The sequence below is a fragment of the Drosophila pseudoobscura genome, chromosome 3 (genome assembly GCF_009870125.1).
Source record: "Drosophila pseudoobscura strain MV-25-SWS-2005 chromosome 3, UCI_Dpse_MV25, whole genome shotgun sequence".
Taxonomy (NCBI): Eukaryota; Metazoa; Arthropoda; class Insecta; order Diptera; family Drosophilidae; genus Drosophila; species Drosophila pseudoobscura.
In genome coordinates this window covers 16194931-16209283 of record NC_046680.1, presented here as the reverse complement: position 1 = coordinate 16209283, position 14353 = coordinate 16194931, and the positions used below count along the sequence as shown (strand labels likewise).

General features: G+C 39.3%; 2 protein-coding genes across 8 annotated transcripts; both read left to right on the top strand.

Annotated features, from left to right (window-relative positions):
- The first annotated feature begins 5452 nt into the window (after positions 1-5452).
- LOC26533539 (uncharacterized) lies at positions 5453-6958 on the top strand. The gene is made up of 2 exons (XM_033378388.1): positions 5453-5526; positions 6331-6958. Exons 1-2 carry the CDS (start codon positions 5522-5524, stop codon positions 6419-6421), a joined length of 96 nt encoding a protein of 31 aa, XP_033234279.1. The 5' UTR covers positions 5453-5521; the 3' UTR covers positions 6422-6958.
- A 2342-nt stretch (positions 6959-9300) lies between these two features.
- Positions 9301-12830, top strand: LOC4804929 (G protein alpha q subunit). 7 transcript variants are annotated; one of them, XM_001361375.5, is made up of 9 exons: positions 9301-9514; positions 9802-9986; positions 10045-10199; positions 10342-10470; positions 10789-10917; positions 11191-11320; positions 11394-11547; positions 11915-12022; positions 12298-12551. In XM_001361375.5, exons 1-9 carry the CDS (start codon positions 9397-9399, stop codon positions 12378-12380), a joined length of 1191 nt encoding a protein of 396 aa, XP_001361412.3. In that variant the 5' UTR covers positions 9301-9396; the 3' UTR covers positions 12381-12551. The 7 variants fall into 7 exon arrangements, with proteins under 7 accessions (XP_001361412.3, XP_015040302.1, XP_004444352.1 ...); XM_015184816.2 differs by lacking the exons at positions 10342-10470; positions 12298-12551 and adding an exon at positions 12662-12830; XM_004444295.3 differs by lacking the exons at positions 10789-10917; positions 12298-12551 and adding an exon at positions 12662-12830.
- Positions 12831-14353: the final 1523 nt, after the last annotated feature.

Below are 14353 nucleotides of genomic sequence, written 5' to 3'. Positions count from 1 at the left end.
TAATTGTATTTTTTTCTTCATCTTTTTGTTAAACAAACTCGAACTAGCACCAGCTTTATAACACGAGAACAATCCAATAGTCACTAACAGATCGATTCGAGGTTTTATTTTACTTTAATTGATTATACATAAATCGAATGAATTGCTCGACCCGACACGAAATAATTGTTTAAATTGTGCACACTGTAAAGTTATTATTTAAATTTTATTTAATTAATTTAAACACTTATTTATCGCATGAATATATTGAACAAATGATAATAATTTACAAAAATGCAAATAAAACATAGATTAAACGAAGTATTTGGATTTTAAATTTGAACGGAGTGCGGGTAAGAAGTAATTTGCAGCACTGGGAGTTCGGTATTTATTCGGTATTGTATCGATGTAGGGCACGATGTAGGTGACCGTATTTGGTTTAAGATGATAGCAGCCCATTTTGTGCGGTAGCACTAACCATACAGTATATAGATGTGCCAGTTCATACAACGAAATTGTCACACACCGACTTGCGCTATCCGTACCCCAGAGTGACGTCATCATGAGAGATAGAGCGCAGAGAGAACATCTTTGCATGTGTTAGTACACACGCAATATGTTTCGACAAAAATATGTGATTGTATGTTTTTTCAGATTTTTTGAACTCTCTCAGGTTTGATCTGTTTTGCCACCAGCATGTTTTAGTGTATGGGTGCACATGCATTCTCACGTACTTTGCGTGTGTGTGTTTAGTATTGCTGGCCGCTAGAACTGAAATTTGAGTTTGGTTCTTGTTTCGGGTCTTTTGATGGACTGACCTACCGCCACAAAATAAATGAAGAATGGGCAGGGGGTGGGGGTATGGTACGCTAGGGCGCGGGAAATAAAATAAAAGCTGTTATTTGTTTGATTAATACCACAAAATATAAAATATTACAATAATATAATTACACATTTATTTCCTTATTTTAAACAGGTTGATTATTTATTCTCGACTATATATAATAATATAATTGCACATTTATTTCCTTATCTTAAGCAGGTTGATTATAAATTATACAAATTATGCAAACGCCGTCGGTTCTCGACGTTTTTGTTTATTATAACTAAAACAAAGATGTATCTAAATATACAATATAAGAAAATATATATATATACTTAAATAAATATGCATAAATATAAATGGAATTGGTTTTACATATATTTCAAATCAATTGTCAATCGCGCGCTTTCCGACGGGAATCTGTAAAGTACAAATTTAGATGCCGGTCGCACCTTGAATACTCTCATGGACAATACCCATAAATTTTCTAATTCAATTATAAAATATCTTATGTACATACATATGCACATAAATATTAAAGTTTATTACATTCGTATATTGCATGAGGGTTTTCAAAATTACTGCTGCCCGGTCAGCGTCGAGTCGGTGTGTCTCGAGAGAAAGAATACAAAAACAAAATATGAATCGTCTGCGTGCTGAAACCGTAGGGCAGCGTGGTCGCTGATGTCTTTGGCGCGGCACAGTGGGACTCAGCCGAAATAGTAAAAAAATTGTATGAGTGCTTTAGATAAATTCTAATAGAGAATTTTCCAATCGAATTTTCCCACTGTGCCGCTCCAAAGACATCGGCGATCCGCGACCACCGCTTCGACGGTGCTGAGGCTCGAGAGTCCAGAATTGCCGAACAGACGAAACCGATGGGCAGCGGGGTCGCGGTAGAGACGAAGTACAGGCGAAAAGGGAATTGAAACCCCGCGCGCTCCCTCGTGCCTTTTGGGTTCTAATGTTAGGACCCGCCATAGAACAGCTTTTTGGTCGCTCATGCAACATCTTGGTATTGTATAGTCTTTGGTATTGTATAGTCTTTGATATAAACAAAACGTCGAGAACCGACGGCGTTTGCATAATTTGTATAATTTATAATCAACCTGCTTAAGATAAGGAAATAAATGTGCAATTATATTATTATATATAGTCGAGAATAAATAATCAACCTGTTTAAAATAAGGAAATAAATGTGTAATTATATTATTGTAATATTTTATATTTTGTGGTATTAATCAAACAAATAACAGCTTTTATTTTATTTCCCGCGCCCTAGCGTACCATACCCCCACCCCCTGCCCATTCTTCATTTATTTTGTGGCGGTAGGTCAGTCCATCAAAAGACCCGAAACAAGAACCAAACTCAAATTTCAGTTCTAGCGGCCAGCAATACTAAACACACACACGCAAAGTACGTGAGAATGCATGTGCACCCATACACTAAAACATGCTGGTGGCAAAACAGATCAAACCTGAGAGAGTTCAAAAAATCTGAAAAAACATACAATCACATATTTTTGTCGAAACATATTGCGTGTGTACTAACACATGCAAAGATGTTCTCTCTGCGCTCTATCTCTCATGATGACGTCACTCTGGGGTACGGATAGCGCAAGTCGGTGTGTGACAATTTCGTTGTATGAACTGGCACATCTATATACTGTATGGTTAGTGGCGGTAGGTAATCGAATCTTAACGATATAAATCGAAGTGTGACCGTATATTTCGGCGCTTTCATGGGCCTTAAGTGAAGAACATAACGGCCAAGACTTATTAAGATTTAAGATTATTAAATGAAATGAATGAAACAATTATTTCGAATAGGCCGATCATGTATAGAATTGATTCATCAATCGTACAAAATTGAGTGGGCATGGCTAAATGTTCTATATAGATAGTATTCAACGGAATAAAGAATTGGTCGTTTTTTGAATCGAATTTGAGTTCGCCGCAGTTCGCTTTAGCAACAATGAGTCTTATTCCATGCACAAACATGTTGCTAATTCCATGCACACATACCCTGGGGGAAATGGATGTTATAGAATTGTGAATATGTTTGTCTTCCAAGGCTCAGTAGGTATCATGATCGACATAAATATATACAAGATACTAATAATGTACTTGAATATGTCTAAAGAATATCAATTTGAGAAGAGGTCTTAACAAATTACGTTTGATCTTCATATAAAATTAGCGAAATAGGGTGTACAAAGGCCTATACACGCATCGTGTCTTCAAATACCAGCAACATTGCGACTGTTTTTTTTGTTGAACTATTTTGTTCAACCCTTGTTTTAGCCAAAATACAATAAAAGCAAGGACTAAAAACTAACCAATCTTGTAGAAAATTGATTCATCAATCGTATAAAATTATGTGGGCATAGATAAAGGCCCGGTTGACAACATTTAAATCCTTGTCGCTCACATTCAAAAAAGTTCGATTTGGCGCGCACCACTCGGTATATTTTTCAAGTGAGACCGTATATACTGTAGAAACTGGTTTTCGCCGCGCTCCCATGTGGTGTTTTTTAGTGCTAAATGGTATTTTTGTCATCTATTAATTTAATTTTCAATTTTATATAAAAATCCAATAAATGCAAGTATTTTGAATAGGCCAATCATATATAGAATTGATTCATCAATCGTACAAAATTGAGTGGGCATGGCTAAATGTTCCATATAGATAGTATGATTCAACGGAACAAAGAATATAAGGAATTGGTCGTTTTTTTTTAATTCGCCGCAGTTCGCCGCAAATTCGCTTTAGCAACAATGAGTCTCGTTCCATACACAATGTTGCACATTCCATACACACTGTTGCAGCAACATTTACTTGAAATCCGTTTTTGGGTCAAAATATAATACATTAAGGTAATTAAAAGAAGCAATCTTGTGAAAAATGCATTTATCTATGGGATAAAGCTAAGTGGGCATCTATAGCTTGAAATCTAGGCAATACCCGATTCGCCTCAGTTTTGCTTTTGCAACAATGATTCTCATTCCATGCACAAACATGTTGCTAATTCCATGCACACATACCCTGGGGGAAATGGATGTTATAGAATTGTGAATACGTTTGTCTTCCAAGGCTCAGTAGGTATCAGGATCGACTTAAATTTATACAAGATACTAATCATGTACTTGAATATGTTTAAAGAATATCAATTTGAGAAAAGGTCTTTATAAATCACGTTTCATCTTCATATAAAATTAACAAAATAGGGTGTACAAAGGCCTATACACGCATCATGTCTTCAAATACCAGCAACATTGCGACTGTTGTTTTTGTTGAACTATTTTGTTCAAACCTTGTTTTAGCCAAAATACAATAAAAGCAAGGACTAAAAACTAACCAATTGTGTAGAAAATTCATTCGTTAATCGGTTAAAATTATGTGGGCATAGATAAAGGCCCGGTTGACAACATTTAAATCCTTGTCGCTCACATTCAAAAAAGTTCGATTTGGCGCGCACCACTCGGTATATTTTTCAAGTGAGACCGTATATACTGTAGAAACTGGTTTTAGCCGCGCTCCCATGTGGTGTTTTTTAGTGCTAAATGGTATTTTTGTCATCTATTAATTTAATTTTCAATTTTATATAAAAATCCAATAAATGCAAGTATTTCGAATAGGCCAATCATGTATAGAATTGATTCATCAATCGTACAAAATTGAGTGGGCTTGGCTAAATGTTCCATATAGATAGTATTATTCAACGGAACAAAGAATATAAGGAATTGGTCGTTTTTTTTTAATTCGCCGCAGTTCGCCGCAGTTCGCCGCAAATTCGCTTTAGCAACAATGAGTCTCGTTCCATACACAATGTTGCACATTCCATACACACTGTTGCAGCAACATTTACTTGAAAACCGTTTTTTGGTCAAAATATAATACATTAAGGTAATTAAAAGAAGCAATCTTGTATAAAATGCATTTATCTATGGGATAAAGCTAAGTGGGCATCTATAGCTTGAAATATAGGCAATACCCGATTCGCCTCAGTTTCGCTTTTGCAACAATGAGTCTCATTCCATGCACAAACATGTTGCTAACTCCATGCACACATACCCTGGGGGAAATGGATGTTATAGAATTGTGAATACGTTTGTCTTCCAAGGCTCAGTAGGTATCAGGATCGACTTAAATTTATACAAGATACTAATAATACACATGAAGAAGTCAAAAACATATCAATTTGAGAAAAGGTCTTAACAAATTACGTTTGATCTTCATATAAAATTAGCGAAATAGGGTGTACAAAGGCCTATACAAGCATCATGTCTTCAAATACCAGCAACATTGCGACTGTTTTTTTGTTGAACTATTTTGTTCAAACCTTGTTTTAGCCAAAATACAATAAAAGCAAGGACTAAAAACTAACCAATAGTGTAGAAAATTCATTCGTTAATCGGTTAAAATTATGTGGGCACGGCTAAAAGTTCTATATAGCTAGTAATATTCAACGGAATATCAAAAACGAGGAATATGTAAAGCAGAACTTGAATTCGTCAGTATATCTACGGTATATTTTCAAAGTAAGACGGTATGTTTCGGTATATTTCTGAGGGTCGGACCGTATATTGTATCGATAAATCCGCGGCCACACTGCTGTGTGGATTTTGCGTGTGTAAATACTTGAAAAAATTCAAGAAAAACAAGCAAAAAGAGTTTCTGGTCGTGCTTCAACGTTAGCGAACAATGCAAAATCAAATATGTTGTGAGTTTCGCCAAAAATCCGTGGACTCACCGACAGCCAGGCAACCAGCAATCGAATCGTCTCCTGGTCTCCGTCTCGACACCACAATTGCCAGTCGGCACAAAAAAACACCCCGAAATCGATTGTGAAGTGCGCTTTAAGTTGAAATGCATGTGCAACGGCCTGAGCAAGCGCCAAATAAAAGTAATGTTAAACAATTGTTGAGCGGATTGGGCAATTTTCGCGTTGCTTTTCCACCAAAATTTTTTCATGTTCGTTTTTGGCCTCGCCCGTCGTCGTCGCTCTGTGTGTATTCGTTTCGCCGATAAAGCAGTTCGCCGCTCTAGGGAGTGCGAGTGAAACAGATATAGCGGTGACAACACTGCAGGGCACTGCTTGTCAGCAAAAAACACCATCGCCACAAAAAAAAAAAAACCAAAAGTGTTGCAAAAACTCTGTCGTGGGGGTTGGATGGGCGATAATTGAGCGTTTTCGAGTGTTTATACGGGAATATAAAGAAGAAATACAAAAGGCACGTTAAAACTATATGAAATGTGGCCTGCAACGGCGGTGCTGAAAAATTTCAGCCCCTGCCTGACATGAGTTCCCTGTGGGTGTCGATAAGGCAGGGCAGGGCATGATACGATTGTGGGTGGCGCTGATGGGTGGTGGGAGGTCGAACCTCCAGTTCTCGGTTGTGTTTACTTTAACCAATATGATACGATACGACAATTGTACTCGTATTGGCAATGCATTCTAATAATTTCTGCTCTGTTCTTACTCTCTTTTTCGTTTCTCTCAATCTCACTCTTATTCCACCTGCAGTTCCACTGCATACAGAAAAATAAACAAACACAAGAAGCATAAAGTATGCAGAAAATTAAACACAAAAGGAGCCATTAAGTGTTGCGTGTGAAAGAAATTAACGTTTTTGTGCAGCTCGTCGTCGTCGTCATACAACCTTTCTGTTTCAATAGCACGTACAATGGATATTTGTTGAAACTTTGTTGCATTTATAAACTGGTGTTTAAGAACAACAACAACAACAAGAAGAAAAACAACAGCGACAACCCTCGGAGGCACACGCAAAGCAAAAGAAAGAAAGGAAAAACAAAAAATTAATATATACATTTATATAGCATCAAATTTACATTAAGCGCCAAGTCGAGGAGGGGACAAAGAAGAAGTAATTTTTATTGTAGGACAAACGCACCAGTAAAGTTAATCAATCAACTACACGTTCCTTAAAACAAATGTTTTCCAAACCGCAAACCAACTAAACGAAATATGCTTTTGAATTAGTTTAAGCACAAAACCAGAACAAGCAAAGCCATAAAAAGCGCAAAAAACCATTTTAATTTAACACCAACAAAAGCCTGTGGAGACGATATATGCAAATATATGTCGAGATATATATCACACCATATATACATATTTATATAGGAACCACCACTACCCCGGGTGTCCAAACATAACGACACCGATTAAGTCAAACTGCAGGGAAAACCACAACAAAACACTCAGAGAGCCAGCAAAGGAAAAAATCTATTTTTTGTATTGCTTAGTGCTGGCAAACAAAAATAAAGGAAGGACAGAACATCGTATTGGAGAATCTCGTCAGATTAAGTGGATTTCTATCTCCGATAAAGAACTGAGTAAGTAGCGCCCCTGCGCACATCTACTGCAACCTATTGACATCCCGACCGACCACTTGTTGCCTGAGATGAAAATTGCATGCATCAATCAAGCTCTCAAACATTGATAGAATTTCCCAAACGCACTGTACACATATATGTATGTATGTTTTATATGTGCTATATGGTTTACTTTTGATAAGAGGCTGCAACAATGCAGGGCACAATGTAATTATAGTCGCAATGAGTAACTTTATGGCATTTCCGCGTCTGGAGGAAGCTCTCCCTGATCTGACCAGATCTAAGAAGGCGACAACAGTAGCCTAGCCGCAGAAGTCATATCAAGATTAGGAAGACAAATGGAAAGATAGTTAGTATCCCCTTATCATATGCATATAAGAAAAAGATAAGAACGTACCCCCGTCCAGCTGGTGGCATGATACCTATATCTAGCAAACTATTGTTAGAAAAAGCTCCTATGTGCCAATTCTCGGTCCCGTCCCCCAGACGTGCCCCTGGCCATGGCCCTGCGAATGCCCCTGCCCCTGCCCCTGAATCACCAGCTACTGCTAATTAGATTTTCTAGCTTTGCTCAGTGGCAAGTGTTTCTTTTTCTTTTTCTTGTTCCTTTTTCCATTTTCAATAACCTTATCCTGGGTAGGAGAGCCGCCTGCTATTACTCCTCCTGGCATCCAGAGGTGGCTCCTATTTGCCGGCAGGGTAGCTACTTCAAAGCTTTCCCTGATTCCCTCTGCAGTCGCCTCGGGCTGGGTATTCCATCGATATTTTGTAGTTTTCCGTCTGAAAGCCTTCCCATTTCCATCCTACATATGCATTTGCGCCACCAATTGGATTAGCGAGCACTCGATACGGGAAGCGGCTGCAGCGGCAGAGGCAGCGGCAGTGGCAGCAGAGAGGAAATAGCGCCAGTGACCTAGGAATGGGTGACGCATTGGGCTCAGGACTCCGGTCTCTTGAAAACTATCTTCAGGAACCAAAGAGATTGCCCCATCAAATAGCTTTAAGAAAAAGTAAATATTAGGAAGCCCAAATCAGGCCCCGAGTCGAGTCGAATATGGTTCACCCGGATGGGGAACACTCTCGTGAACTTGTGACTGCGCGAAGCCATAGATTTTCCAAAATCAGCTTTCTCGCATTGAACTTGGGCTGGACGCATCGCATCGCATCGCGGCCAGGCCGGACCCGGCCACTTCCCCAATCAGTTGGCCATTGCCCACCTGTGTGTGTGTTTATGTGTGTGGCGATTAGCAGGGGGGAATGGCAACGGTAGATGGCTGGCACGGCTCTTGTTCATGGTGCATGCGCGCAGAGAGGGCCAGGCCAGGCCCAGACCCAGACCCAGACCCACAGCCAAAGCCAATGCCAATGCCATGGCCAGTGGCATACACCCGCCATCGCCATTGCCATTGCCGTTGCCGTTTCCGTCGCTGTCGTCGTCGTCAGTTTGTGAGGAGGCAAATATGAAATGTTAATTGCCAATACTGGACACAACGCGGCGAACTCTCGGTGAGCTAACAAGTGTGTTAGGTCGGTCTGTAGGGCCCATATATGCCATATATATATAGATAGTTATGTGTGCTCGTTTATATAATGGAATTCTAAATCAAAGTGTCTTCTTGCACCACCCGCAGATGTTCTTGGATCGCTGGACTACAAGGGGAACCAATCGTCGTGTCATTCGTCATTCGTGCATCAGTCATAGTCGGAGACAGAGTCACAGAGTCTGGATTCTGGAGTCTGGAGTCTGGTCAAGGAATTTAGTGTAAAGCCTATAAGAATAAGCCTTCCCATCGAGGGAAACAAAAGTGAAAGTGAGAGGGAAAGTAAGCAATAGCCAAAGAGAGCCTGTCGAGAGTGGATTGTGGCAGCGGGAGGATCAGAGAGTGAGCAACGCCAAAGTACAAATGCATAAATCGAAACTGAATCTATAACTTAGAACCGGGTATCAAGCAATTCCCCTGGATGCATACGTATAATCCCAGGACACAAGCACCAATCAAATCCAATTTAGACGCAGCAACAGCAGCCGCCTCAGCCTCAACAGATCCCCCAAACAATTAGATTAGCCAACAGCAGAGAGATAGATAGACGGGCAGAGACAGCGACAGCGACAGGCAAGCCAGAGCTCTGTAGCCAGCAGCTCCTCCTCGTCATCATCCTCATCCAATTTTGCAAGCGTAACGGAGAGTCGACGTAGTGGCTGCAGCACGCGTAAGCGTCCATAAATCTAGTTAGCATGGAGTGCTGTTTATCGGAAGAGGCAAAGGAACAAAAGCGCATCAATCAGGAAATCGAGAAGCAGTTGCGCCGCGACAAGCGAGATGCGCGACGGGAACTTAAATTGCTGTTGCTTGGTAAGTACCCCGCCCCTGTGCAGTACCCCCGCAGGACCCTGGCAGGATGTGTTCGAGTGCACAGGATGTAGATGTAGACCCGCGTCATGTGTGCTATAGCATTTTGATTGCACTTAGCTTGGTTTAATGCAATTGAACTACCGCTAATTGCAAGAGAGTGCCCTTTGCACCGTGAGCAGAACAAAATCGAAGCCCCACAACAGCCCCCCTCTACCACTTTTGGAACAATCCGGTTCAAAACTAAAAATATAATTTAACATAATGTGATGGCCTCCCCCCATTTGTAGGTACGGGCGAGTCCGGCAAGTCAACGTTCATCAAACAGATGCGTATTATCCATGGCAGCGGCTACTCGGACGAGGACAAGCGTGGATACATCAAACTGGTGTTCCAGAACATATTCATGGCCATGCAGTCGATGATCAAGGCCATGGACATGCTAAAGATCTCCTATGGCGTTGGAGAGCATAGCGTAAGTTCCTCCATCCATTCACCCAAAGAATCGCTTTTATATTTTGGAATTTCAACAGGAACTGGCCGATCTGGTGATGAGCATTGACTACGAAACAGTTACCACATTCGAGGATCCATTTTTGAACGCCATCAAAACGCTATGGGCCGATGCCGGCATTCAGGAGTGCTACGACCGTCGTAGGGAATACCAATTGACAGATTCAGCCAAATAGTGAGTTACTCGAAGGGAGAAGCGGCCCAACCATGACAGCACAACACAACACAACACAACTCTCGAACACTGAGACTACCACAACCTACAGAACTCTGCATAAACTGTTTTACTAAAAATGATCTCATTTCTGTACACATAGTTATCTGATGGATCTCGACCGTGTGGCTCAACCTGCTTATTTACCCACTGAGCAAGACATTTTGAGAGTTCGTGTGCCGACAACGGGGATCATTGAGTATCCCTTTGACTTAGAAGAAATCAGATTTAGGTAGATACCATCAATATGTACACATCTGTATGTTCCTTGCATGGCATATGATCCTGATCCTGATCCTGTTTGTGATCTGTGATCTGATCTGTTTCTTTGGTTACTACTTTCTCTTAATATCACTAATTGTTTCGATTAACTAACAAATTGAGATTCTTTTCGAGTTAGAGTACTTGAAGGGATTAGCCAGGGGTTTTTCAACATTTCGCAGCTGTACCTTAGAGAACTGGGACTGACTACGTACGGATTTTGATATCAGTTTGGTTTTTGTTTGTTTTTGAACTGATTTGATTGTGTGCCAATTCCTTCCTTACTTAGCTACTTAAGCGACATAGATCGCATTTCACAGCCCGACTACCTGGCCACTGAGCAGGATATTCTGCGTGCTCGTGTGCCGACCACTGGCATACTAGAGTATCCATTCGATTTGGATGGCATTGTGTTTAGGTATCTATTCCACGTATCTATGATGATTGTATCGACCAGGCTAGAGCTAGAGCCGTAGCTGAAACACGGCTAGAACAAGAAGTATTAGAATATATGTATTTGGTAGCGTAGTAATTTGGTATACTTAAATTTATTTGTCTATAGCTTGCGGCTTACTAATGCTTGTTTATTTCGCTTTGAATTGTAGTGCAGGTTTTGTCTCTTGTTTTATTTATCTCTAAATAAGCTAATGCGACTCCTATCTTATACTCCCCTCCCCGATATGCTATACAGAATGGTGGACGTGGGTGGTCAGCGATCGGAGAGAAGAAAGTGGATTCATTGCTTTGAGAATGTGACATCAATCATATTTTTGGTGGCGCTATCGGAATACGATCAGATCTTGTTTGAATCTGATAACGAGGTATGGCATTGCATCTCCTGAACATTTTCGAAATGAAAGATTATTCTCTTCCTCTTTTCCCCTTTTTTTGCAGAACCGAATGGAGGAGTCAAAAGCTTTATTTAGAACTATTATTACGTACCCTTGGTTCCAGAATTCATCAGTTATTCTTTTCCTGAACAAGAAGGACTTGTTGGAGGAGAAAATAATGTATTCGCATTTGGTAGACTACTTTCCCGAATACGATGGTAAGTGTGCCATTGAACGGATCTCTTATCCCATAACTCTGTACGATTTATATGTGGCAACACACGCACGTCACGCAACCAGGTCCGAAGCAGGATCATGCTGCGGCCAAGCAGTTTGTATTGAAAAAGTATTTGGACGCCAATCCAGATCCTGAACGGCAATGCTATTCGCATTTCACAACGGCCACAGGTTGACGACGTTACATTTGAACTCTTGAGCTATCTATATGCTTCCCCCCAGCAAAAATTTCACAACATTATCTGTAGAATCTATGCACTATATATACGCTATCTGTATTGCTAGTTTTGTAGTCTTGCGCTAGATATAACACATCGAAACATCTTCTTTGGCTTATTTTCTGAACAGGTCCACAGCGAGATGCAATCGCGGCACGCGAATTCATACTGCGAATGTTTGTAGACTTAAATCCAGATTCCGAAAAGATTATCTATTCTCATTTCACCTGTGCTACAGGTAAGTGCAGCAAACGTGGGTTGCTTGGGGTGGGTTGCTTGGGGTGGGCTTTGGAGTGTATGTGCGTGTGAGTCTCATTTTCAGCCTGGAGAGTGTCAGAACTAACTAAGGGCAGAGGTAGAGGTAAAGGTAAAGGTAAAGGTAAAGGTAAAAGTAATCGCCCTTCATAATTTGCATTCGCTTCTGCTGCTACTGCGGAGTATCGCTAGTCAATATTTGAGAGTCAGAGCAGATTGAATTATAACCGAATGCAATTCCTCTATTGGAACACACAGATACCGAAAACATCAAGCTTGTGTTCTGTGCTGTCAAAGATACAATTATGCAAAATGCACTCAAGGAGTTCAATTTGGGTTAAACAATCGCCTGCACCGGATGGAGGACAGGATGCCACGATGGCAGGATGGCAGAATGGCAGAATGGCAGGATTGCAGGATGAGCCGCAATGCAAATGAATATTTGATTTATAATTGTATTTTGAATTTGATTTGAAAGTCCTTAATAAAAATTCGTATTTATGCATTATTGATGTCCATTCTGGAATGTCTGTATATACTAATCTTGTGCTGGATCCCCCTAAGGTTCCTAAGGATTATCCAATTTACTAATCTTCTCTTTTGATTTCTTTACTTCGTTTAGATACTGAAAACATAAGGTTTGTGTTTGCAGCTGTTAAGGACACCATCCTGCAATCGAACCTTAAGGAATACAATTTGGTCTAAACTGGATTTGGACCAGTAAACTATTTTTGTGATTTTTACTATATATATATATATATATATATATATATATTTATGTATATATGCAAGCACACACCCACGCAAACCACACACCCAAAAAAAAAACAAAAACAATGTATATGTATATAAATATATACATTCATAATTCCTTTTTCGCATATTAATTAAACACAAAACAAAAAGAAATAAAATAAAAGAAAAGAAAAGAAAAGAAAAGAAAGCGTGAGTACGTGAGAGCAGTGCAGTACGACCCAAGAAAGTTTCGAAAAAATTGTAACACCAGGAACCGAGAAATTGTAGCATAAATAGAGAACAGCAACAGCAACAACATAAAAACAGCTACTGCAACAAGCAAAACAAATTGATGTTTATTGAGAGAAATGAATTATGTATAACACAAAATCTGATACAAGTACTAATAATATTTAAACAAATTTATTACTATAGAAGAAACTTTTGTAATAAAAACCGAAGCAAGAATAAAAACCAAAATTAAGAAACTTACATTTAATCAAAATGCTTAGATCGGAACCACAAACGGAAACAAACAAACAACAACATTTTGTCGTACTGAAAGCATAACAAAACAAGCAAAAACATTTACTGAAGAAACTGCAAGCAAAAAACAAAATTTAACCTTAACAACATGCAAGAACTTTTGAATAAAAAAACCCCACGAATAAATATATAGAGTACATATGCATATATACCACGAAGAATATATATATATATATATATGTTTGGGTGTTTCTCATAACAGTTTGAAGAAGGCATATATGCATATAAGGAGTGTAAAAATATACATACATACATCCAGATAATACATGCTAAGAGGAAGAGAAAGAAACAAAACAAAATCATACATAATACTGTATTTTGTACTAGGCTAAACCGTAAAGTAAATATTGCAACAATTGTTTACAGACATACAAACATATTTATACGTGCATACAAAAAAAACATAATACATATATAGCACACGAATGCATATGTAACAATTTATAAACCTATTAATTTGCATTTTGGGAACCAACCACCCCCCGCTCATTGCATTGCATTGCATTGTAATATCTATGATATGTTTCGTAGTAATACCAATAGAAAAACAAACAGAAACGAAAACGAAAAACAAATAACAAAAGATAGGGAAACAAATTTGTAAAGAATGAATGAGAAGGAGAGCCATCTGCATGAAGCGCACACCTTACATCCTAATTAATATTAACACGTGTCTGTGAAATTGTCGATAAACCCCCTCCCTCCCCGGGAAGCAGCCATCCGTGCAGCACCATCCGTGCAACTTATTGATATTCAATCAAACGCCAGGTCCACTTGCAATCCAGTCAAACGCGTCGTTCATTGATCGAAGAGCACTCCTGTCTGAGATGACGGCCTCTGGCTCTCACGTACCTTTGTTGCCATCAAAATTTCAGTCGAGCCATGTTGCTATATATATACGATATATACGATGCTTATGTAAAAATAAAAAAAAAAACAACAGTGAAACGATAGCTTGATTTTGGTACGTTCTATGATAATAATAATTTTGATAATCGTTTGCTATTTTATAGATCTAATTAATGTATGCAAC